This window comes from Gossypium arboreum, chromosome 11, assembly GCF_025698485.1.
Source record: "Gossypium arboreum isolate Shixiya-1 chromosome 11, ASM2569848v2, whole genome shotgun sequence".
Classification (NCBI taxonomy): domain Eukaryota; kingdom Viridiplantae; phylum Streptophyta; class Magnoliopsida; order Malvales; family Malvaceae; genus Gossypium; species Gossypium arboreum.
In genome coordinates, this window is record NC_069080.1 from 41,299,271 (window position 1) to 41,326,218 (window position 26,948).

The 26,948-nt window shown below is 37.2% G+C and overlaps 1 protein-coding gene across 2 annotated transcripts; it reads right to left on the reverse strand.

Moving 5' to 3' along the window:
- Positions 1–21,907: 21,907 nt before the first annotated feature.
- Positions 21,908–26,182, reverse strand: LOC108471125 (telomere repeat-binding factor 2-like). 2 transcript variants are annotated; one of them, XR_001869461.2, is made up of 8 exons: positions 25,962–26,182; positions 24,984–25,143; positions 24,638–24,849; positions 24,113–24,197; positions 23,741–23,824; positions 22,955–23,301; positions 22,750–22,885; positions 21,908–22,255 (listed from the first exon to the last, which is right to left on the reverse strand). XR_001869461.2 is itself a non-coding variant. In XM_017772714.2 (7 exons), the coding sequence occupies exons 2-6, from the start codon at positions 25,131–25,133 to the stop codon at positions 22,960–22,962; spliced, it is 873 nt and encodes a 290-aa protein (XP_017628203.1). In that variant the 5' UTR covers positions 25,134–25,143; positions 25,962–26,182; the 3' UTR covers positions 21,908–22,255; positions 22,955–22,959. The 2 variants fall into 2 exon arrangements, 1 of the variants encoding a protein (XP_017628203.1); XM_017772714.2 differs by lacking the exon at positions 22,750–22,885.
- Between the last annotated feature and the right edge of the window lie 766 nt (positions 26,183–26,948).

Genomic DNA, 26,948 nt, shown 5'->3' on the forward strand with positions numbered 1-26,948 from the left:
CCAAAAGGAGACGAGTCCAAGAAACCTAAAATGGGTGAAAAGAAAACACCGAGTGAGTTTATAACTCAGTAAGTCATAAGCATTCCACATCCATCCATTAATACAATTATCATAAAATGAAATAATGAAACAACGCCAAGTGTTCCAACCATACCGAACTATACCATAGTTCCTTAGATCTTTCGGATCAATCTCATACCAAGTCATACATTTACATTTCATATACTGTTCAATAGGATATTTGAAGCAATTTCCATACATCATTTCATTTCCGCAACAATCATGCAATCAAATGAACTTTCATCTATTCCACGATACCTTATTTACGGAATGCAATTGAAATCATCACATAGATTTAAATCTTACCAACTCCACCCGAGCATGAACATAGCATCTATTAGCCATGAACTCAAGGTACTTACTCTTTCCGCTGTCCATACTCATCTCGATGAAGTCACGCCTCCATATAAATGTTCAATCGGAGATATGTGTAGAGTTCGCACACATAGTGCTTAATACTCAATCACGCACACTTAGTGCCATGTGATTCAAGCCCGCACACATAGTGCCATATAGTCCAAAATCGCACACTTAGTGCCATACATTACAAGCTCGCACACTCAGTGCCAATCTAGTCCCTGTACACATCTATTTCTCGCACACTTAGTGCCAAGCAAACTTCCTACACATTTCACTATCTCTTTTACGCTCAACAATATCATCTTTTCATACACATACATTTGTATATATTTCATCTCACTAAACACAATTGCATAGATATTACAATCATTTAAGCAATATCAAATATATGCTTAATGACTTACCTTGTGTTGGGTAAAATAGTCCAAGTCGGCTACTCGATGACCTTCGTCTTTCCCTTGCTTGATTCTCCTTCTTTAACTCCTTGAGCTTAATCAATAAATCAACTAGTTTAACCCTCTTGCTAAACATTCATAATTCAATTACACATGCATATGTATGTTTGTATATTCGCAACCATCCTCACTTATTACCCATTTGGTCAACAATCTAAGCCAAGATAAGGCTTCAATATGGTTGCCTCTAACCGAATACATGCACACCAATCTATCGCCTTTGGCCGAATATGCATGTCTATGTTGAGGCCAATTTTACACTTAATACTACACAAAAAAAACAGCATACATTTTCCTAATTAACGCATTACATATTGTAGCTCTATACACATCTCTCATTTATTTCATAACCGAAACAACATCACAAGCAAATATACACCTTAAAATAGTATATATGTCATACCAATTCATCATGTACAAACATATATTCATGTAGGTGCAATGGCCGAATTCTCAAGTGGCTTATATCCAAATATATACACATATCCAAAGCTTAAATCTTACTTACCATGCAACATGCATGAATCATACTTATGGATATAACATGGCCGAATACCACAACACCATACCGTTTCAATTTGGTCATGGTTAAACAAAGAACTTAGTATCTCATTCAAAAATGCTAAAAGAAAATCTAAGAATCCTCAATCCACCATCACATGTATCATTATCAAGCTTGATATTTAGCATGCAATGGCATTAACACTATATTCACTTTGGCCGAATTTCATTCCCATGACATAACAAAGATTTGAACCATGGGCTAACAAGAACATCAAGCTAGCAACTAAAATATACATGAATCTCATGGCAAAACATCAAACTTACCTTAATCTAGGTACAAGTATGGCCAAACCTCCTCCTAAACCTCTTCCAAACCAACATGAAACAAGAATTCCTTCCTTCTTCCTTAGAATTTTCAGCCCAAAGGAAATGAAAATGATGAACAAAAATCTTCTTTCTTTCTCCACACTCACGGCAATGGGCATGCATGAGACCATTTTTTCTCTTTTTTTTGTTCCTTTCATTATTAAATTCCCATGCTCACTATTTTATTTTTTCTTACATACACCATTGTCCCAACATGTTTTATGACATGTTTTACCCATAATCTCTTGTCATGGCCGGCCACTAGCTATTAGGGGGAAATTTGACATGCAAGTCCTCCCTTTGACTACATGCACTATTAGGTCCTTATAGATTAGCCTATCACTTTTCAAAAGTGTCACACAAGTCCTACTAACTGAATTCACATGCTATCGGCTAAATCGAAGCCTGAAATTTTCACACATTCATAATTACATATTCTAGACAATAAATATTACGTTCAAACATTTCGGTGACTTCGGTTTAGCGGTCCCAAACCACTTCCGACTAGGGTCAATTTTGGGTGTCACAACTCTCCCCACTTAAGAAATTTTCGCCCCGAAAATCTTACGTATATAGGTTTGGGTAACACTCTTTCATAGAGTTCTCGGGTTCCCAAGTAGCTTCTTCCATCTCGTGTTTGAGCCATAACACTTTTACTAACGGAACCCTTTTGTTTCGCAACTCCTTCACTTCACGAGCTAGGATACGAATCGGTTCTTCTTCATAACTCATATCGGCTTGAATTTGAACCTCGATGGACTAATTACGTGACGGTCGATCTATAACGTCGAAGCATCGAAACATGGAAGACGTTGTGAATCTTTTCAAGTTCAGGGGGCAAAATCAAACGATACGCGACTGGACCGACTCGTTCGAATATCTCATATGGCCCGATGAACCTCGGGCTCAATTTGCCTTTACGGCCAAATCTGAGTATCTTTTTCCAAGGCGAAACTTTAAGAAACACTTTATCTCCCACTTGATACTCAATGTCTTTTCGTTTTAGATCCGCGTACGACTTCTGACGATCGGAGGCTATCTTCAGATTTTCACGGATTACTTTTACTTTCATTCAGCATCTTTAATCAAATCCACTCCAAAAATTTTGTTCTCACCGAGCTCGGTCCAAAACAATGGTGTACGGCATTTACGCTCGTATAAGGCCTCGTAAGGCGCCATCTTAATACTTGATTGAAAACTATTATTGTGGCGAATTCAATCAAAGGTAAGTACTGTTCCCATGAACCATCGAACTCGAGGATGCAACATCTCAACATATCCTCAAGTATCCGAATTATCCGCCGGATTGACCATCGGTTTGGGGGTGAAAGGCGGTCTTGAAATGCAACTTGGTACCCAAAGCTTCTTGAAATTTCTTCCAAAATCGCGAGGTAAATCTCGGATCTCTATCCGACACAATAGAAATCGGGACCCGTGTAATCTCACAATCGAGAAACGTACAATTCGGCTAGTTTATCTAATGAAAAATCCGTGACGCACGGGATAAAGTGAGCCGACTTAGTCGGTCTATCAACAACAACCCAAATCGCATCCTTCTTACTAGTCGACAATGGCGGCCGGACACAAAGTCCATTGTGACTCGATCCCATTTCCACTCGGGTATCGTGATCGGTACCAAGCAATCTGAAGGCACTTGATGTTCCGCTTTCACTTGTTGACATATTAAACATCTCAAACAAAGTCGAAGATGTCTCGTTTCATACCATGCCACCAAAACCGACGTTTCAAATCGTTGTACATCTTCGTACTCCCGGGTGGATTGCCATTCGGCTACAATGGGCTTCGTTCGTAATCATTGAAATAAGTTCAATTCTTTGGAACACACAGACGACTTCAACCTCAAACAATCGTCATCACCAATATGAAACTCCGATTCCTTGTTCGAACACACTCAGCCCGTTTTGCAACCAACTCATCATCAACTTTCTGAGCTTCACGAATTTGATGAGTCAACAATGGTTTGGCCTTTAATTCGGCTACTAACACATTGTCGGGTAGAATAGACAAGTGTACATTCATTGCTCGTAAAGCAAACAGTGATTTCCGGCTTAAGGCGTCCGCAACCACATTAGCCTTTCCCGGGTGATAATCAATGACAAGCTCATAATCTTTTAACAACTCGAGCCAACGTCTTTGTCGCAGATTTAAGTCTCTTTGAGTCATCAAATATTTGAGACTTTTGTGATCCGAATACACATGGCACTTCTCACCAAATAAGTAATGTCTCCATATCTTTAAGGCGAATACGATGGCAGCCAATTCGAGATCATGGGTCGGATAATTTTTCTCATGTGGCTTTAATTGTCTCGACGCCAGAGGCCACAACTCGACCTTCTTGCATTAATACATAACCTAACCCAAGTAGGGAGGCGCCACTATAAATGACAAACTCTTTGCCAGATTCGGGTTGCACTAAAATTGGAGCTTCCGTTAAATGAGTTTTAAATTGATCAAAACTTTTCTGACACTTTTCCGTCCATTCAAACTTGACATCCTTCAAGCGGTTTCGTCATGGGTGTGGCTATCATCGAGAATCCTTTTACAAACCGTCGGTAGTAACTAAGCAAGTCCCAAAAAGCTCGAACCTCAAGAATATTTCTGAGGCTTCCAGTTAAGTATAGCTGAAATTTTACTCGGGTCGACTCGAATACCGATCGGCAGATACCACATGACCCAAGAAGCTAACCTCTCTTAACCGTAACTCACACTTCTTGAACTTAGCATATAACCGCTTATCCCGTAAAATTTGCAACACTAATCTCGGTGCTCGCATGTTCGGTCTCATCTTTTGAATAGACCAAGATGTCGTCAATGAACACAACTACGAACCGATCCAAATATGATCCGAAGATCCGATTCATCAAATCCATAAATACCGCAGGGCATTAGTGAGCCCAAACGGCATCACTAAGAACTCGTAGTGACCATATCTCGCTCAAGGCGTTTTGGGTATGTCCGAATCTCGGATTCAAGAATCGATAATAGCCCGATCTCAAATCTATTTTTGAGAACACCGAGGTTCTTCAGTTGATCGAACAAATCATCGATACGTGGTAACGGATACTTGTTCTTTATTGTCACTTTATTAAGTCGACGATAGTCGATGCACTACCTCATGGTTCCGTCCTTCTTTTCACAAACAACACCGGTGCACCCCAAGGTGAAAAACTCGGCGAGCAAAGCCTCTATCCACCAACTCTTGCAATCGAGCTTTCAACTCCTTTAATTCCGTTGGTGCCATACGATACGGAGCTATCGAAATCGGTGTGGTCCTAGGTACAAGCTCAATGCCAAACTCTATCTCCCGAACAGGTGGCAAACCCAGTAATTCTTCGGGAAAAACATCCGGGTATTCACAAACCACTGGCACAGATTCGGGTTTTATTTCTAACTCCTTATCATCAAGTACATACGCAAGGTATGCTTCGCACCCCTTTCTTACATATCTTTGGGCCAACATTGATGATATTACAGCTGGCAACCCCTTCAAGTCCGTAGGTTCAACTGGATCATCTCGTTATTTGCGCACCTCAAATCAATAGTCTTGCTTTTACAATTCACAACCGCATCATGCACGGTCAACCAATCCAACCCAAGAATAACATCAAATTCATCGAATGGCAAAAGCATCAAGTCCGCAGGAAAACAGGAACCTCGAATTACTAGGGGACATTTCTTACACACTTTGTCGACCAGCACGTAACGACCCAAGGATTTGACACCGAATTACGAACTCAAGAGACTCAATAGGTAAAGTCTTCTTTGGATGCTAAGGTTTCGCATATATAAGAGTGAGTAGAACTAGGGTCAATTAAAGCAATCACATTAGTATCAAAGAGAGTGAAAGTACCAGTGATAACGTCAGGGGAGGATGCCTCCTCTCGTGCGTGGATAGCATATGCTCTAGCAGAGCACGAGTCTCGGATCGAACAAGCGTATCGAGACCCTCTCGATTACCACCCCTACCTCCCGAAATCCTCGGGGTCTACCTCTAGCCATTGTCCCACTAGATCTTGCACCTTGCATCTTATTCTTCTCATCTAGCTCCGTGCAATCTCTAATGAAATGGTCCTTGAACCGCATCCATAACAGCCCTATTAATGACTTACCCCAACATTCACCTATGTGTCGTCTTCCTTATTGGGGTATTCGGCTTTCCTTGACGATTATTGCCCACACTAGCTACCAAGTAGCTCGTGAGTCCATCGATGGTCGTGCTCTAATGGAAATCCCCGATGCCTCGACTTATTTGTGTCCTCTTTGAACTTCTTTTTACCGAAAATGGAGCCTTGCCCATCGATCTTTTACGATAATCTCTAGCTTCAAATTCAGCCTTCCTCTTCTCCCTTCCGAGCTCTTCCGCCTTGCAGCTCGTTCAACTAGTGTTACAAATTCTTTTATCTCCAAAATACCCACCAAGAGCTTTAACTCTTCATTCAATCCTCTTCAAATCTTTTGCACATAGCAACCTCATCAGCCACACACTCCCGAGCATACCGACTAAGTCTTACGAACTCATGTTCAGATTCGATACCAATCATACGACCTTGCTTGAGCTCCAAGAATTCCTTACGCTTTTGATCGATAAACCGTTGACTAATGTATTTCTTTCGAAATTCGTTTGGAAGAAATCCCAAGTAACTTGTTCCTTTGGGACTATGGAAATTAAGGTCCTCCACCAATAGTAGGTGAGTCTCGCAACAAGGATATAGCACACTTAAGACATTCATCGGTGTGCATGACAGTTCATCAAACACTCTAATGGTGTTATCAAGCGAACTCAGCCCTTTCGGCATCATCAAGAACTATGGCCTTAAACTCCTCGCCCCATGCTTCCTAATCAAGTCCACGGTGGTTTACTCAACCTCACGGGATCAGCAATCGATGGCATTACGGGCTCTTGGGGTGGATTATTTAAATTTGGGAATGGTTGGACAGTAGGATTGGTTCGGGCATATTGCGCGACCCACTCATTCATCATGGTGAAGAAGGCTTGTTTCGCCCTTCATCTTGATTATTCGCGGATGACCGAGGCTCAACAGCAGTGTCCCTTTCGCAGAGCAGCCGCTACACTTTCAACGTCATCCGCCAAGGGTCTCTCTACCCCGGGTTCCATTTGCTAATCAAAACAAAAATTTCAACCGTCAGAAGTCATCACATTTTTAACCACTAACACATTGGCATGTATAACTAGACTCACACGCGCTACGGTAGTCCTAGAACCGACTAAACCATAGCTCTGATACCAATAAAATTGTAACACCCCGAACCCGAGACCGTCGCCGGAGTCGAACACGAGGTGTTAACAGACTTCAAACCACTGATTGAGAATTTTCCAGACAAGCTGCCAATCTATGTACTAGTCGCTTCAAAAATCATAACTTGAGTTTTACAACTTGAAAATCAGTTTCGTAATTTTTCCCTGAAAATAGACTCATATTTCCATCTACAGATTTTTTTCTAGAATTTTTTGTCAAGCCAATTAGTACAGTTTATTAGTTAAAGTCTCCCATGATACAGGGGTCGACTACACTGACCTTCGTGCGTTACAACTGGAATAACTCCCTGTGTAGGGATTCAATACTGATGTCGTTTGTTTCTATAGAAACTAGACTCAAAGAGGAATTTATACATATGTGGTATGACTCCTAATTATCTCTGGTTAATTTATAATGAATTTTCAAATTCGGAACAGGGAATCCAGAAACCGTTCTGGCCCTGTCTCACGAAATCTTGGATATCTCTTAAAATACAGCTCATATGGTCATTTCGTTTCATGCATATGAAAATAGACCCATAAATCTTCGAGTACGTAATTTTTTTAGCTATTAATTCCACTTATACTATTTTTAGTGATTTTTCGATCTCATATCACTGCTGCCGTCCGCAACAGTTACTGCAGTAGACTATGCCAATTTCATGAATCCTTCCTTAGCCTTTCTAATCATCCATCATACGTGACACAAATTATGGCCACCTTATCAAAATTAAGGTTTCTAAGACACGTGTCTATAGATTCTAGCATCCCACTCAAACGACCACATAGGCCATTTTCACATGGCTTAAAGTTTACAACCCAAAATTTAACAAAACAAAATAGCCCATACATGCCAAATGTTCTCCTAAGTTGACTAAGAAGACAATACCAAAATTGCTCACGGTGTGATGACTTAGTTGTGATTACGAACACCCAAAAGGAGACGAGTCCAAGAAACCTAAAATGGGTGAAAAGAAAACACCGAGTGAGTTTATAACTCAAGAAGTCATAAGCATTCCACATCCATCCATTAATACAATTATCATAAAATGAAATAATGAAACAAGGCCAAGTGTTCCACCATACCGAACTATACCATAGTTCCTTAGATCTTTCGGATCAATCTCATACCAAGTCATACATTTACATTTCATATACTGTTCAATAGGATATTTGAAGCAATTTCCATACATCATTTCATTTCTGCAACAATCATGCAATCAAATGAACTTTCATCTATTCCACGATACCTTATTTACGGGAATGCAATTGAAATCATCACATAGATTTAAATCTTACCAACTCCACCCCGAGCATGAACATAGCATCTATCAGCCATGAACTCAAGGTACTTACTCTTTCCGCTGTCCATACTCATCTCGATGAAGTCACGCCTCCATATAAATATTCAATCGGAGATATGTGTAGAGTTCGCACACATAGTGCTTAATACTCAATCACGCACACTTAGTGCCATGTGATTCAAGCCGCACACATAGTGCCATATAGTCCAAACTCGCACACTTAGTGCCATACATTACAAGCTCGCACACTCGGTGCCAATCTCGTCCCCAGACACATCTATTTCTCGCACACTTAGTGCCAAGCAAACTTCCTACACATTTCACTATCTCTTTACGCTCAACAATATCATCTTTTCATACACATACATTTGTATATATTTCATCTCATTAAACACAATTGCATAGATATTACAATCATTTAAGCAATATCAAATATATGCTTAATGACTTACCTTGTGTTGGGTAAAATAGTCCAAGTCGGCTACTCGATGACCTTCGTCTTTCCCTTGCTTGATTCTCCTTCTTTAACTCCTTGAGCTTAATCAATAAATCAACTAGTTTAACCCTCTTGCTAAACATTCATAATTCAATTACACATGCATATGTATGTTTGTATATTCGGCAACCATCCTCACTTATTACCCATTTGGTCAACAATCTAAGCCAAGATAAGGCTTCAATATGGTTGCCTCTAACCGAATACATGCACACCAATCTATCGCCTTTGGCGAATATGCATGTCTATGTTGAGGCCAATTTTACACTTAATACTACACAAAAAAAACAGCATACATTTTCCTAATTAACGCATTACATATTGTAGCTCTATACACATCTCTCATTTATTTCATAACCGAAACAACATCACAAGCAAATATACACCTTAAAATAGTATATATGTCATACCAATTCATCATGTACAAACATATATTCATGTAGGTGCAATGGCGAATTCTCAAGTGGCTTATATCCAAATATATACACATATCCAAAGCTTAAATCTTACTTACCATGCAACATGCATGAATCATACTTATGGATATAACATGGCCGAATACCACAACACCATACCGTTTCAATTTGGTCATGGTTAAACAAAGAACTTAGTATCTCATTCAAAATGCTAAAAGAAAATCTAAGAATCCTCAATCCACCATCACATGTATCATTATCAAGCTTGATATTTAGCATGCAATGGCATCAACACCATATTCACTTTGGCGAATTTCATTCCCATGACATAACAAAGATTTGAACCATGGGCTAACAAGAACATCAAGCTAGCAACTAAAATATACATGAATCTCATGGCAAAACATCAAACTTACCTTAATCTAGGTACAAGTATGGCCAAACCTCCTCCTAAACCTCTTCCAAACCAACATGAAACAAGAATTCCTTCCTTCTTCCTTAGAATTTTCAGCCCAAAGGAAATGAAAAATGATGAACAAAAATCTTCTTTCTTTCTCCACACTCACGGCAATGGGCATGCATGAGACCATTTTTTCTCTTTTTTTTTGTTCCTTTCATTATTAAATTCCCATACTCACTATTTTATTTTTTCTTACATACACCATTGTCCCAACATGTTTTATGACATGTTTTTACCCATAATCTCTTGTCATGGCCGGCCACTAGCTATTAGGGGGAAATTTGACATGCAAGTCCTCCCTTGACTACATGCACTATTAGGTCCTTATAGATTAGCCTATCACTTTTCAAAAGTGTCACACAAGTCCTACTAACTGAATTCACATGCTATCGGCTAAATCGAAGCCTGAAATTTTTACACATTCATAATTACATATTCTAGACAATAAATATTACGTTCAAACATTTCGGTGACTCGGTTTAGCGGTCCCGAAACCACTTCCCGACTAGGGTCAATTTTGGGCTGTCACAGATCTATAATAGCAAAATGTACTTATTTAGTCACTTTATCAATCTAGGCAGTCTACAATTCATAATTGGGTAAGATGACCAATTTGCCCCTAGACTTTTGTAAAATAACCATTTTACCCTTAAGTTCGAAAATCAATTTTTATCGAATTTCTCCACATCTTAAGCCTAGCCGAACCCTTTTTACTCTTATATCAACTCCAAATTTTTACTATTTTACATATCTAACTTCTATTTTACAACTTGTGCAAAATGGTTATTTTAGGTGTTTTCATGCTAACACATTTCACGAAAGTTGGTTATAAGACAACCAAGACTCATTTTCTTCCACAAAAAAACTCAGCAAACATTACAAATCCTTTCATGGAAAAACACTAAACTCTTATTCATTTTGCAAAATAGTACCCTCATTTGAAAGCTTATGCTTCAAGGTTCTAAAAAGTACAAAAATATTCAAGCAAAGCCATAAAAATCACTTATTTTCAAGAGGAATGAGTTACTAAAATTTTTAAAGCTCAAACCCCTAAAAATGGCTGAAAAATCAGTGGTAAAGAAGAAAGAGTGAAAGAAAAAGATGATAGCTAGGCTTAGGGCATTATTATATCATACATTATGTCATCAACTTACCTAATGTTGACTTTTCAATATTTTTACCTCCCATGGCCAGCCAAGCTATCACAATAGGGTCTAATTTTCCTTTAAAGACCTTCAATTTTTATTCTCTAGCTATTTCACACTTTTAGCTATCAATTTAGGACTTTTGCATTTTATGCGATTTAGTCCTTTGTTGCAATTGGACTTGCAAACGTCAAAATTAACTCACCAAAATTTTCATACCCTTATATAAACATACGGTGACTCCAAATAATAATAAAATAATTTATTCAAATTTAGATTTGTGGTCCCGAGACCACTATTCTGATTAGGCCCTAAATTGGGTTGTTACATTTCTCCCCCCTTAGGGATTTTCGTCCCCGAAAATTTTACTGGCGAATAAGTTTAGGTACTGATCTCTCATAGTCTCCTCGAGTTCCCATGTAGCTTCCTCGACTCCATGTCAATTCCATAGAACTTTCACGAGTACAATACTCTTATTCTTCAATTGTTTGACCTCTCGAGCTAAAATCTTGACCGGCTCTTTGCCATAAGTCATGTCCGGATAAATTTCAACCTCGGTTGGCGCAATCACATGAGAAGGCTCTGATTTATACCAACGTAGCATGGATACATGAAATATGTCGTGAATCTTTTTCAATTCTAGTGGCAAAGCCAAACGATAGGCAACCAGTCCTACTCTCTCAATAACCTCATAAGGTCTTATGAAGCGAGGACTCAACTTGCCTCTTCTACCAAATCTGAGGACTTTCCTCCACAGGGATACTTTTAAAAACACTCGATCACCCACTTGAAATTCAACCTCTTTACATTTTAAATCTGCATAGGATTTCTGTCTATCCAAAGCGACCTTCAAGTAATCACGAATCACTTTAACTTTCTCTTCAGTCTCTTTGATTAAATCGACTCCGTGAATCAGACTCTCCCTGAGTTCAGTCCAATATAAGAGAGTTTGACACTTTGCCCATATAAAGCCTCATAAGGCACCATTTTTAGACTTGTCTGATAATTTTTGTTGTAGGCGAATTTAATCAATCGTAAGTATCTTTCCCAACTTCCTTGAAACTCGAGAACGCAACACTGTAACATGTCCTCTAAAATCTGAATCACTCTCTCCAACTGACCGTCAGTTTACGGATGGAATGCCATGCTAAAACTCAACTTTGTCCCTAATGCCTCTTGTAAATTTTTCTAAAACCTCGAGGTAAATCTCGGGTTTCTATCCAAAATAATCAACAAAGGCACTCCATGTAGACTTACAATATCAGAAACGTACAAGTTAGTCAATCTTTCAAGGGGGTAGATGGTACGTACTGGTATAAAATGTGCCGATTTTGTTAACCTATCCACAATAACCCAAACAGCATCCTTTTTCTTTGGGTTACCGGTAAGCCAGTCACAAAATCCATAGAAATTCGATTCCACTTCTACTCTGGAACTGTTATAGGCTGAAGTAGACCTGAAGGTACTTGGTGTTTAACCTTCACTTGTTGACACACAAGACACTTGGAAACGAACTCTGAAATATCTCTTTTCATCCCCGACCACCAATACATTTTCTTCAGGTCGTTATATATTTTTACACTACCCGGGTGGACGGACAAACAACCATTATGTGCCTCTCACAGAATCTTTTGAATAAGCTCATTGCCCTTGGGTACACAAACTCTATTTTTGAACATTAAACATCCATCAACACCAATACAAAACTCAGATTCATTTTCCGTCTCACATTGAGTCTTCTTAGCTTGCAACTCCTTATCATCTTTCTGAGCCTCACGGATCTCTTGTAGAAATGTCGGTCTAGCTCTCAACTCTGCTAGGATTGAACTATCATCTAATAAAGGCAATTGGGTATCCATTGCTCTCAACGTAAATAATGATTTTCTACTCAAGGCATCGGCGACGACGTTCGCCTTGCCCGGGTGATAGTTAATCACCAACTCGTAATCCTTTATCAGCTCTAGCTACCTTCATTGTCGCAGATTCAACTCCTTTTGAGTCATCAAATATTTGAGGCTTTTGTGATCGGTAAATATTTGGTATTTCTTGCCATACAAATGGTGTCTCCAAATCTTCAATGCGAACACGATGGCGGCCAACTCTAGACATGTGTCGGGTAATTTTTCTCATGTGGCTTTAGCTGTCTTGAAGCATAGGTTATAACCTTGCCTTTTTGCATGAGTACACACCCCAACCTATTCAAGGAGGAGTCGCTATATATTACAAATTCCTTACCCGACTCCGGTTGCACTAACACTGGGGCTTCGGTCAAGAAAACCTTTAATTTTTCGAAACTTTGTTAGCACTTTCCTGACCACTCGAATTTGACATCCTTCTGTAGTAGCCTCGTTATTGGAGTAGCGATCATAGAAAACCCTTGAACAAACCTTCTATAGCATCCAGCCAAACCCAAAAAGCTTCAGACTTACGTCACATTCTTTGGTGGTTTTTATTAAACAATAGCCGAGATTTTGCTTAGGTCAACTCTAATCCCATCACCCGACACAATGTGTCCTAAAAATCCAACCTCCCTAAGCCAGAATTCACTCTTACTGATCTTGGTGTACAATTTTTTGTCTCTCAGGGTCTGTAATACAGTCCTCAAATGCTTCGCATGTTCACTCTCATCACGTGAGTAAATCAGTATGTCGTCGATAAAGACCACTACGAACTTATCCAAATACGGCCAAAAAATGTGATTCATCAAATTCATAAAAACCGTCGAGGCATTAGTCAAACCAAAGGGCATGACGAGGAACTCATAAGGCCCGTATCTTGTCTGAAACGTAGTCTTCGGTACATCTTGCTCTTTCACTCTTAACTGGTAGTATCCTGACCTCAGGTCAATCTTGAAAAATACAGTGGCTCCCTTTAACTGATCAAATAAGTCATCGATCCTTGGCAAAGGATACTTGTTCTTCACTGTTACCTTATTGAGTTGTCTATAGTCAACGTATATCCTCATCGACCCATCTTTCTTTTTCACAAATAGCACAGGAGCACCCCACGGGGAAAAGCTCAGTCTCGCAAAGCTCTTGTCAGTTAACTTTTGTAGTTGAGTTTTCAACTCCTTTAACTCCGTAGGAACCATCCTATAAGGAACAATAGAGATAGAGTCGTGCCTGGTATCAACTTGATTCCCAACTCTATTTTCCTTACTGGAGGTAATTTGGGTAATTCCTCTGGAAACACGTCTGTAAACTCACAAACCACTGGTACAGATTCTATCTTCAACTCAGACACTTGAGTATTCAGCAGAAAAGTGAGATAAGCCTCATATCCTTTCCTCAAATATTCCTCAACAGTCAAAAACGATACTATTACAAGCAAATTATCTGATTCATCTAGCCTAACCCGGAGAACATTTCCCTTTTCACATTTCAACTCAATAACTTTTCTCCCACAGTCCACTACAACACTATGAAAAGTCAACCAATCCATCCCAAGGATTACATCAAATTTATTAAACGGCACATGTTTGCCTAAAGGGTTAGACATTTTTATTACAAACTTAGTGGACTCTACTATCATGTTCATACAAGGTATCAATTCCATAAAATAAGAGTAGGTAGACCCTGGGTCAATTAAAGTAACAACAGATATTTTATGGATAGAAAAAGTACTCGTGATCACGTCGAAAGATTCTACCTCTTCACGGGCACAAATAGCATAAGTCCTTGCAGGCGCTCTGCCTTCGGACTTCACTGCAGCATCTCTGGGTGAACCCCTATTAGTAGCCCCACTTCTAGAGTTCCTTTAGGGTCTACCCCTCGAAGGAGCACTACTTGCCTTCGCTTCTTACTTTTTTTCTCTCTCTTCCATTTTAAGACAGTCTCGGACGAAATGTTTTAATGGTTCACACTTAAAACAATCCCTTTCATTCCCCTGACACTCGTCGAAGTGATGCTTACCATATTGTGAACATTCTGGCCTATTCGGCCGAGCACTACCGACGCTCGTGATAGAAGCGGTCTGGGCTCCAGAAGTTGTGTTCTATCGGTTCTTGTTTCTATTCGAAAACCCCACTGAAGTATTCGATCGAGTAGCAAATTCCTTCGGTCTCTTAAATGAGGACTGATGTGACTTCCCCATCTATTTCTTCTTTGAATCTCGCGACTCAATAGCCACTTTCCTCCTTTCTTTCACCAGCTCTTCTGCCTTACATGCTCTCTCAATGAGCACTACAAATTCTCTTAATTCTAGGATGCCAACAAATACTTGGATATCTTCATTAAGACCATCTTCGAACCTCTTACACATGGCAGCTTCTGAGGACACGTGCTCTCGCGCGTATTTGCTGAGTTTCACAAACTCTGGTTCATACTCCATCACTGTTCTACTACCTTGCTTTAACTCTAAAAATTCCTTCCTCTTTTGGTCTATAAATCTCTAGCTAATATACTTTTTTTGGAATTCTTCCTAGAAGAATTCCCAAGTGATCCTCTCTCTCGGTACAACGGACACGAGAGTATTCCTCCAATGATAAGTCGAATCTCGTAGGAATGACACTGCACACTTTACGCACTCTTTAGGCGTGCACGATAATTCATCAAACACCCTGACTGTATTATCTAACCAAAACTCTACTTTCTCCGGGTTGTCATCTAAGTTAGCCCGAAACTTCTCATCCTTTTGCTTCCTAATATTATCTACCGAAGGCTTCTCCCTCCTAATCAAGTTTGCACCTTGCGGAGCTACCGGGGCATACTAAGGAATCGGAAGAGGTTGGGGAGGTGGAGTGTTCGGATTCTTACGAACGAACTCCGTATACCAAGCGTCCATCATTCGGAGATAGGCTTCTCTAGCCCCTCTATCTTGGCCCATAGGCACGGGCTCGTTCTAAACTGGTCGCGGTCCCCTCAGCGGGAGTTGGTGCGTTACTCTCCACATCATCTACCGCGGCTCTATCAGGATCCATTTACTAAATAGAAATACAATTTATAATCGTCAGAAGTCGTTGCATTATCAATATACAGTTATGGCATGTATAGCTAGACCCGTACTCTCGCTAGGTTAGTCCTAGAACCGACTAAACCATAGCTCTGATACCACTAAATGTAACACACCATACTCGTAACCCATGCTGGAACAAAATACAAGGCATTACTTAACTCGATCTTATGCACACAAACGTTCCCCAAGTCATCGAGACTTGATCCAAATTAGAACTTTTTCAATTTCTACTTAAAACTTCTTATTATGGGCCTACGAGCCCCAAATCAACCATTGAAAACTATCCGGGATCAACCTAGGTCCTTAAACCATTTACAGAAAATTTAACTTTGAAATAGGGCACACGCCCGTGTAGAGGGGCAACACGCCCATGTGGCCATTTCAACATGGTCGCGTTGATGGCCTATGTGGCTCACACGACCTAGATAATATAGGGACACGTCCATGTCCTCCACCTGTGTGGAATTAATTCTAAATGCACACCTGCAGGGGTTTTCACACGGCCTGGCACACGCTAGTGTGCTTGGCCCGTGTCTTTCACATGGCCATGGCACACCCGTGTCCTAGCTCGTGTGCAAAAACATAGACATTCTATTTTTGACATCAGCATTCCTAAAATATCACACGGCTGTGTCTCTATCCCTGTGTTTACTATCATGCATACTGACTTGAAATTTTTACGTGCAGGGGATACACGGCCGGACCATATGCCCATGAGGCAAATCGTGCATCACACACGGTCTAGACACACGCCCGTGTGTCTACCTGTGTGGATAATAAAGGCTATTTACCAAGCCTATTTGCCACCCTTACTTACACAACTTGCATAATAGCACCCACAATCAAGATAAGACTATCCCATGCAACCAAATCAGCTACAATAAACAACATTCCATTTGTTTATTTTACTCATCTATGAAAATAACATCTTTGTATATAAATCAAAATGAATATTAGCCATCATTCAAGGCTTAATACAAAATGAAGGGTTCCCAACCCAAGCCAACACATTTGGCCAGTTTTCAATGACACAAAAATAGCAAAGTCTAAGCCCTATACATGCCATATTCAAAAATATAAATCAAATTATACTGAAAGCTTCGATTGATAGTGTGATCGATATCTCTGACTTCCGTTGATCTTTGAGCTAGATAGGCGACACTATAAGAAAATAGAAAAGGAGAAGGAGTAAGCATAAATCTTAGTAAGTTGCACATAAATAAATATACAATATATCTTTACCATTCATCAACAAGTATCATAATACACAAGTGGCATAAGCAAAACTTACTCATCAATATTCATTACACATTATATAGCATATATTGAGCTCACATTTCATACATACCATATAGGTACCTGTACCACTCACAACACGATTATACTTTCCTAGTTAACTTTAAATCGTACTTTCATCGTTGAACCATATGGAACATTATCGGATACTCATTTATCCTCAAATAAGGGGTCAGACATTGACGTGATGTCTCAGACATGGTCTTACACAAGTTCTAGTATATCTGTGTCAATGCCATGTCCCAAACATGGTCTTACACTGACACATCTTGTAGCCGATGCATGTCCCAGACATGTCTTACACTAGCACTCGTCTCAATGCCGATGTCATGTCCCAGACATGGTCTTACACTGGTTCTCATAATGTGGCCGATGCATGTCCCAGACATGTCTTATACTAGCTCACACAAGTGACCCAAATGTCATGGCATGAATATCCGATTTATTTCTTGAGGTTCATTCGGGAATTCTATTATCTCTATTCTCATCATATTATCTCATTTCCAAAATCAGACAATTCATGCTATAATAATTCAAATACAATTCAACACATACATAAGCAATGTAGTTGTATTATTTACATACAACTTACCTCGGATTACAAAATGTGGCGACTAGTCGATTTAGTCGATTTGCTTGGCTTCCCCCAGTCTAGGTTCGCATTCGGTATTTCTTAATCTATAATAGAAAAATGCACTTATTTAGTCACTTTATCAATCTAGGCAGTCTACAATTCATAATTGGGCAAGATGACCAATTTGCCTCTAGACTTTTGCAAAATGACCATTTTACCCCTAAGTCCGAAAATCAATTTTTATCGAATTTCTCCACATCTTAAGCCTAGCCGAACCATTTTTACTCTTATAGAAACTCCAAATTTTTACTATTTCACATATTTAACATCTATTTTACAACTTGTGCAAAATGGTCATTTTAGGTGTTTTCATGCTAACACCTTTCACAAAAGTTGGTTATAAGACACCCAAGACTCATTTTCTTCCTAAAAAAAATCGGCAAAAATTAAAAATCCTTTTATGGAAAAACCTTAAACTCTTATTCATTTTGCAAAATAGTACCCTCATTTGAAAGCTTATGCTTCAAGGGTCTCAAAAGTACAAAAATATTCAAGAAAAGCCATAAAAAACACTTATTTGCAAGAAGAATGAGTTGCTGAAATTTTTGAAGCTCAAACCCCTAACAATGGCTAAAAGATCGGTAGTAAAGAAGAAAGAATGAAAGAAAAAGATGATAGCTAGGCTTTAGGGCATTATTATATCATATATTATGTCATCAACTTACCTAATGTTGACTTTTCAACATTTTTACCTCCCATGGCCGGTCAAGCTATCCCAATAGGGTCTAATTACCCTTTAAAGACCTTAAATTTTTATTATCTAGCTATTTGACACTTTTAGCTATCAATTTAGGACTTTTGCATTTTATACGATTTACTCATTTCTCGCAATTGGACTCGCAAACGTCAAAATTAACATACCAAAATTTTCATACACTTATATAAACATGCAATGACTCCAAAATAATAATAAAATAATTTATTCAATCTGAATTTGTGGTCCCGAGACTACAATTCTGACTAGGCCCTAAATCAAGATGTTACATTCAACCTATAAAAACAAAACATGTCATTATGTTTCCAAATGAAACAAACAGATAGACATACTTGTAGGTCTAGAAGAAAAGGAACATGGGTTTCTTCAACTTTAGGAACCAAAGAGAGACAAGTGATAGCAACAAGGTGAATCACCAATGGTTTATCTATTTGAAAACAGAAGCTACTTAAGAACCTATCAAGATAATTAACAAAAAGCATCGTTATTAGAGTGGTGAACCCATAGTGAGCATTGACTTTAAGCATCCACTCCATCGCCTCACGGCAGGCCTCATCTTCCCAAAACAAATCCTGTTCCAACAACAAAAACGGATAAAAAAATTGAAGTGTCTCCGCCATTGTTACAGACACTTAAAAGAATTCTTCTACAACTTCACCTACACCATTCTTATCATCTTCTTCATAGTAAAGACCATCAAGCAAGAAAGAAGGGAAGTTTCTTCTTGTTCATGTTGTTGAATTGCCATCTTTTTTTTTAGTCCCTCCCACTTTTAAGTTATTATACAAAACAGATAAAAAATGAAGCATCTCCACCATTGTCACAGCTACTTAAAGAACTCAATTTTGTAATGTAAATTGTGTGGTTCTTTTATCTGTTTTCGGTTCACTTTCAAGATGATGATGATGGTAGTGGGAAAAAGAAGAGATTGTGCGGTGGCTGGAAGGAGGTAACAAAGGAAGAAGAAGCAGGGGTGGCTCAGGGCCTTTTATGCAATGCTTAAAAAAATACTTCTAGCTCCAAAAGCACTTTTGGAAGAAAAGCTGTGTTAAACAACCTGTCTTTGGCTGAAATTTTTTGCCTTTCAGAAGTACTTTTGAAAAACACTTCTGACTTTTGAAAAGGGGAAGCTTCTCCCAAAAGCACTTTTAGTGCTTAATTACTTTTTCACCCCTCCAATAACATAGTACTTTCCTTTTTTCTTTCTTGGTGCTTAATTACAAATGTGTTAAAATCATTAATTAAAATAATTTTAAAAAATACTAATTACAAATATTTAATGGTTATATTTAAATATTTAAAATATAGTTTATATATTCTAGTTAAATTTTATAAATAATTAATATTTATTGTTTAAAAATATTTAAAATTTATATTTCATATATTAAAATATTAACAACAAGTTATAATAATTTTTATATTCTTACTAAAATTTAATAATATTAACTAATTTAAATATCATTTAAATGCATATTTGTTACTTGATAATAACATATCTAAAATGGACATTTTATTTCTAATAAGTAATTTTTGACTGCAATGCTAAACACTCAAATTTTAAACTAAACTTTTCAAAAACACTTCTTAAAAGCACTTTTCCACAGCACTTTTCAAAAGCATTACCAAACTAACCCTTAGAGGGGAAGAAGTTAAACAACAATAGAGGAATCTATGTTGTTCAATAAAATGCTAACAATTTTCATAAAAATGAATTATGTTGAGTCGATCCAATGTCATTAAAGTTGATCAAATACTTTACAAGTTGTAATTCAGAGTTCAGATTCATGTAATAACTCTAGCTCTTTCATACTTAGTAAATTGATGATTGCTTAAATCCAAATGATGTGATACTTGATTCGTTGGAAAGCTAAGAAATAGCTCATCAAGTTGTATGAAGATAACTCAATTTCATCCATACCAAAGCCAAAAATGCGTCACAACTCGAATGGTGTTTTTGCCAAAATCTGCCTCTCCATTCAAAGCTTGGGTCCACATTATTTCGACATAGGCTGCCCCATTCTTCCAGCCTTTTGCCACCACAATTTAATCCTCCATAAGCCACCTTTGAATGATCATGGTTCAACGGCTCCCTTTGGATTCCATCACACCCATGGTAAGATAGAATTTCAAGCGTATGTTCTCTTTAACTGAAAAAAATTGTTTGGATAACATAAGGTGAGGTGAGTTTGGGGTTTTTAATCACATTGTAACTCTCGTTTTCCATTGAAGGCTCAAGGCTGAAGCTCCAATGGAAGGAAAAGCCCTCTAGTGAAAGAAATGTATCGTTTGTTGGGTAAAATTCTACTTTTGCATTTTTTTCCCTTTTACAATATTAGATTATTTTTAACTAAAAGTAAATAATTAAATACATATATTTTATAAAATTTATGTAATTAGATACATATATATTTGAAGGAATTAGATATATATTTTTATTATAAAATTAAAATGAATTGATAAAATAAATATTACATGAAAATAAAAATAATTAATAAAATTATTATTTAAAAGAAATACATTTTAATAAATTTAAAATAAATTTAATTTTAATAAAATTTTATTAAATTTCATTTTCAATCTAATGTCATTGATGATTATTTTTATTTTTAACTCACCATTACATTTAAATTCAAACACATACTAACTATTATACTATTACTAATTTTAATTTTAATAATTTTAGTATTATAAAAACTAATCACTACTACTATTTTTAATTTCACCGAAACTATTTGCGCCACCCATGTGAAGGAAGAAAGTTTCATTATTTGATTAAAAGGTTGAACAAACCTTGAAATTCGTTTTATCGATTCAAAGTTTCTTAGACATTTACTATGATGGCCGAAATAAATGCTCATGTTGCTGCCTTAAGCCGGTGTGTTTTTGAACTTTGTGTCAAGTTTTACTACACACCTACCTGGGAACACCCGTATTGTAATGCGGTGTCATTTGTAAGTAGCGTCTCTGAACTCTTTTTTTTTTTGATCTTTTGGAGGTTAGTTCCACTGCTTATCTAATTTCTCTGCTTCCACGTAGGAGTCCCCGTCGTATATTGCAAATATCCCTTCAAATAGGTTAAAAGGGAATGCTTTATCATCATCATCATTCTCTGCAAGCCTGAAATATATTTGATCTCAGAGTATGAAGGAATGAATTGCTTCGGCTGGTTAGCCCTTAAAAGCTGTCATATTTATGCTGCTTCATCATCCTCATCCTACATGTGTGGCACAAATCCATGCTCTCATTGTGAGCTTGGAGAGTTGGCAAGTTCAAAGCCATTTTCCATGATGCTTTAGGAAGGTCCTGGGTTGCGGGTAGTATGGACCTACAAACTTCACACGAAGCTATAAAATATTGCAATTGTAATACAAGTCAAATCAGATGATGAGAGAGAGAGAGGTCATTTTTTTTAAGTGGCCATTAGCCAACAGCAACACTAAATAGCTTGAACACCCACTAGCAAAATTGCGGTTCAATTGTTTTCGGGTTGACTTTCAGTAGAGACGGATCATATATCTCAAAGCGTGCCATCATGAATGCCTTTCTCTATTTCTTTTTGCTATATCTGCACCCTTTTACTTCATGATAAAGTTATAGAATCACTAACACCTCTAACCTCCTTTACCAAATGTTCGTACAAAAAGTAGCGCTTGATGGACCGATTTATCTCACATTTTCTTCTTTACAAGCCTAATATATTTACAGTTATAGACATGATCGCGGTTGGTATGCCAGGCCAGCATGATGTCGGAGTCTGTTGCATTTTTCCAGCAATGAACTAAAGACAAAATTGTAGGTTTCCATTTATGCCATCTGCACAAGTTTGCAACCGATATCAAGAAGATAAACACCAAAAGTTGAGTTCACAAAAGATATGAAAATATACTGCAGTTCACAGAAGAAAATCAGTAATATACTGCAGTTTTGGAGAACATGAAAATGATGGATGACAAAAATGTCCGGTCACTCATCATTCTGTTGGATGTACTTCACAACTAATATATTGTAGTTTCTGACAACATGAACGTGATGGATGTCAAAAATTTTTGTCCGCACCATGTCACTATTTCTTGGATATACTTGGTGCAAAATAAACGGAAAAGAGTAGCATCTATGAGGAGGAAACACTGATGTTATGAAGTGAAAGTAACTGCCTGATTTCACAGGGATTTCTTTTACGAAATTATCCTATCTCTAAGTCAAAAGAAGTCAAAGGATACTAAACAGAAAACGAATAGCCATTCCTTCCTACATCTTTGTCTCAGTAATTTTTCAACCATATAGAGGAAAGGTTGAAGTAGGCTCACAGAAATAAGTGAAATGAAATTTGTTCAACGGGTGTGAAGTTGTTGCAATGAAGGTTTGTTGATTGGCAGAGCTGCAGGGGGTAAATATCACGTTTATCCCTCTTAAACAACCAACTCGAGCATCCACTGAGAAAACCTGTGTTTTCAAATCTATGAACATAATTCACTAAGAAGAATACTCAAGAACTGATTAAAGATGATTTACCAGGTCTATAGCATCCTAGACTTCAATGCTTTCTCTGCTGCTTTAGCAAAAATTTTTGCCGCTTCTGCTTCAGCTTCTGCCACATCTGCCTCTCTTGCAGCCTTTTCAGCCTCTGCGATTGCAACTTCTGCCTCTGCAACTGCTTGTGCGGCAGCTGCAGCAGCCTCTTCTGCAGTCATGCTCCTCATTTTCAACAAATCTGCATTAACTTGGGTTTTAGTAAGAATGTTGATGCCTTTCTTCTTCGCTTTTGAAGAATCCTTTGGCCTTCCTTCCGAAAGAAGCAGAGGAGATTTTCTTGCTTCAGAAATAGTTGAACACGGTGCAACCTTGTACTTGTGCTTTACCTATTAACATACACATTGAAAATATGAGTCAGTCCCAGCTTATGAACATTAGACTTAATCTTCTTTAGAAACATATTTCCCCCATTTTGTGAAGATATGCCAGTAACTTTCCATATGTAGATCAGAAAACTAACATCAACATTTCATGCAACTATTGAAGAAGAAAAGTATCAAAGTTGTTGGACACATTTAGCAAACAGGAAGCAACTTTTCCCAGCGCTCTTTCTTTAAATCTAATATTACAATTGCACATGCCATATCAATTAACCTTAATATTGTTTTCAGGAACATCAATGGCAAAAGTATCACCTAAGCATTTCTGTCTGAATTCTAAGGACCTTTTCGATGACCCTGGGACACTAATATTGAATTTATATGCTTGACAAAAGTAATAATATTCTACTGATATTGGTCCACCTGTAATTAACAGCATGATTACCTTTATCAATGTCCCATTTGCTACCAACAGCTTTAATTTAGTTGCCAATAGCTTCTTGAGGTTTGGTGGAGTAGCATATTTCTCCTATAATGTCAAAGACAAACCAACTCATATTAGTTTAGATGTTTGCAGAAAACATTCACAGTAATTTCAGAGATGAGCTTTAGGTTAAAAGATTTTTAAATCAGAAATAGAACAAAAAAGGAGAAAAAGAAAATATAAGTTCCATACCTACTGGAGAACAAGAAAGAAGGAAAATTCTTGACATATAAAAACCATTACAAAAACAAAAAATCCTCCAGCAGTTTAGTTAAATGAGTACTTTTCTTTTTAGTATTCAGAATTCAGGAATAATCCAAGAAGGAAAAGCACCTCTATGTATACCGCAATTGAAGCTCTGTCAGAACCGGCTGGCTCTTTCAAACTAGTGATAGCCTCTAGTAAAATATTGTCCAACCTACAACATTGAGAGGATATCACTTAAGCAGCAATGAATATGCCTGTACATAATCAGAATAACATGGCTCTCAGTACAAGACTGTTTTTGCCTACAAAGACCAAGAAGTTGGATAAATTTTGTTTTCATTAGTTACAAATAAGCGCTGTTGCCCAAAGGCACTAAAAATATGTGTATTTACAGCCAGTTTAAAATGAAACAATTTAGGGAATAATAAGTTTTTCTTTCTGTGTCTTTTCATGTGGCAAGTATCTGACGCTCATGTAAACAGGTTCAACTAAAAATAACTTCAATATGATATACAAATATGTTTAATAAATAACCTAGCAATTTCAATAGAAAAGTTTGAAATTGTCGTTATTTAATATCTAGGAACTCGTATACCTACATTCAACTAGAAATAAGTTCAGTACCACATAAGAATATACGTAATAGATAACCTTGAAATCAGTTTCTTGGAACCAGTTGCCCTTGTTGTTCCACTAGAAACTGCAAGGGGCTTAGCATCAACGACTTCTTCTCTTGGAGGTACAGTGATTAGAGCCATGGGGTTATCGTCATGTTTAGCAGCCAACTGATTTCTTTTGAGGGCAAGCTTGGCCTTCTGCCTTGAACCCCATATGGCGGTTGCATTTATATTTCTCCATTTATCCTGGCCACAATAAAACTATACTCATTAGTTCACCTCCATGCCGTTAATAAAGGCACTATCAGGAATTAAACCAGAAAATTTAAAAACTTATTCCAACAGTACTTAGTGAAGACTGCTAGAGGTCAGCTACATACCTTGAGATCGACATTTGAGCGTGAACGCAAGACAGAACTAAACTCAGGATCTGAAAGTATATTGCGCCATTTACCAGTACCATGCTTAAGAACTCCTGCCTTGAGGGCCGCTTCTTCTTCTGCTGTCCATTTCTGCTTAGGGGCACCCATTAACAAAGTCCTGAAATCCCCAACGAAAGAAAATATAAACAATCGGAATTTGAAAAGATCAATCACTAGTACCACTCAATCCTATATGCTTATGCGCCTATCCATCATGTTTAGACAACTAGCAAAAAACATTGTAATTGTAGAAGAAATAGGTGCCAAAACTAAATCAAACCATTTCAAAGGCAATAATCATATTTACACAACCACCAGACATTCACAGACAGATTTTTTTTCTAGACATTTTCTAAGGCTCCAAATCTCAACCGTAGTAAAATTCCAGTAGTGCAGAATTTAAAATTTCACAAAAAAAATACCAAAATAATGAAAAAATAGAAAAAATAAAATCCTTGATGTAATTATGTTTGAGAAATTTAGACAAAGTTCTACAAATCCAAACGCCATCTAAAGCATAAAGCTCAAACTTTCAACATCTGTTGACTCAAATTATACATAAATTTAGACTAAATCCATCACAACATGTATTCACAGCTCAAGAAATGTACCTATCACTATAAATCTCTAATTTCCTCTAAAAAAAAATCAAAATTATATTCTGAAAGGACAGATTTATGAAAATTAATAAGTCTAATAGATTGATGTCCAACTTTTTTTCTCCTCTGGAGAACAATATTAACCATTATGAAACAACAAACAATCAGATTAATGCATTTTCATCCAAAGCTTAAGACTTCGACGAAACTTCACAACGATCAATTTATCTAGAGAATTCGAAACAAAGAAAGAAAGAAAAAAACCTTTGCATTAAATACTGAATTTCGAATTATGAGTGAACTTTTGGGAGAAAATTGAGGATGAAAAATTGAGTACCTGATCGGAGAAACGAGTGGCGCATCGGATTTTTTGTCGAGAAATTATTCTTACAAAACAAAGAACTGGAAAAAAAATAAAAAGTGTTTTTTTTTCCCCAAAAGAATATTAAATAAAATAGAAATTCAGGAAATGTTCTTTTTAACTACTACTACTACCCGCTTCCTTTTGAGGTATTTATATCTATGGCTTATTAGTTGGCTGAACGTATGATCATGAAAACTGGTTATAAAATATGAAAATTAACTTCTAGCCCTTAATCTCTCTCTAAATTAAATTTCAACCCTAGATTTTGGATAATTAGTAAACTAACCCATCAAAGTTACAAACATTGTCTTATGATTAAAAATTAATAAATTTATCATTTCGCTACGGATTGGTATGATATTAAGACACATTATAATAAGTTAGATTTATATAATATATAAATGTTTTTTTTATTTCGAAGCAAATTAAGAAATTATAATTTATCTCATTTACTTATTTTTAAATAATAATTAAAAATATAAAATTGAAAAACTCCATCTAATCATTATCCTAAAATAACAATAACACAAATGTGGAGAAACTTTTAAACTTTTGTTGTTGAATGATTAATTTTAGCAGACTAAAAGATGTATCACATTAGTCAATAAAAATTGTATTCTATTTTAAGATATGCATGAATTAAAGGAAAGTTAATATTTATATTGCATCACTTATTGTTAGAATTAAGTGACCCAAATTCTTATTTAAATAAAATACGATGGAAAATAAAATAAAAGTAAAATCCATATAGAACTAGACTTCTTTTATTTTATTTTAGAATAAGGTTTTAAACCTTATTAAACTCCATCTATTTTATATTGATTAGGATAAGGTGTTTCAATCCTACTAGAATATGGCTTTGCAAGCCTATAAATAGACATAGTCTATTCCTCTTGTATTTGAGTAAAAATTTTTCGACATAGTGAATTTTCTTCTCCTCTGCCTGTGGTTTTTTTCGAA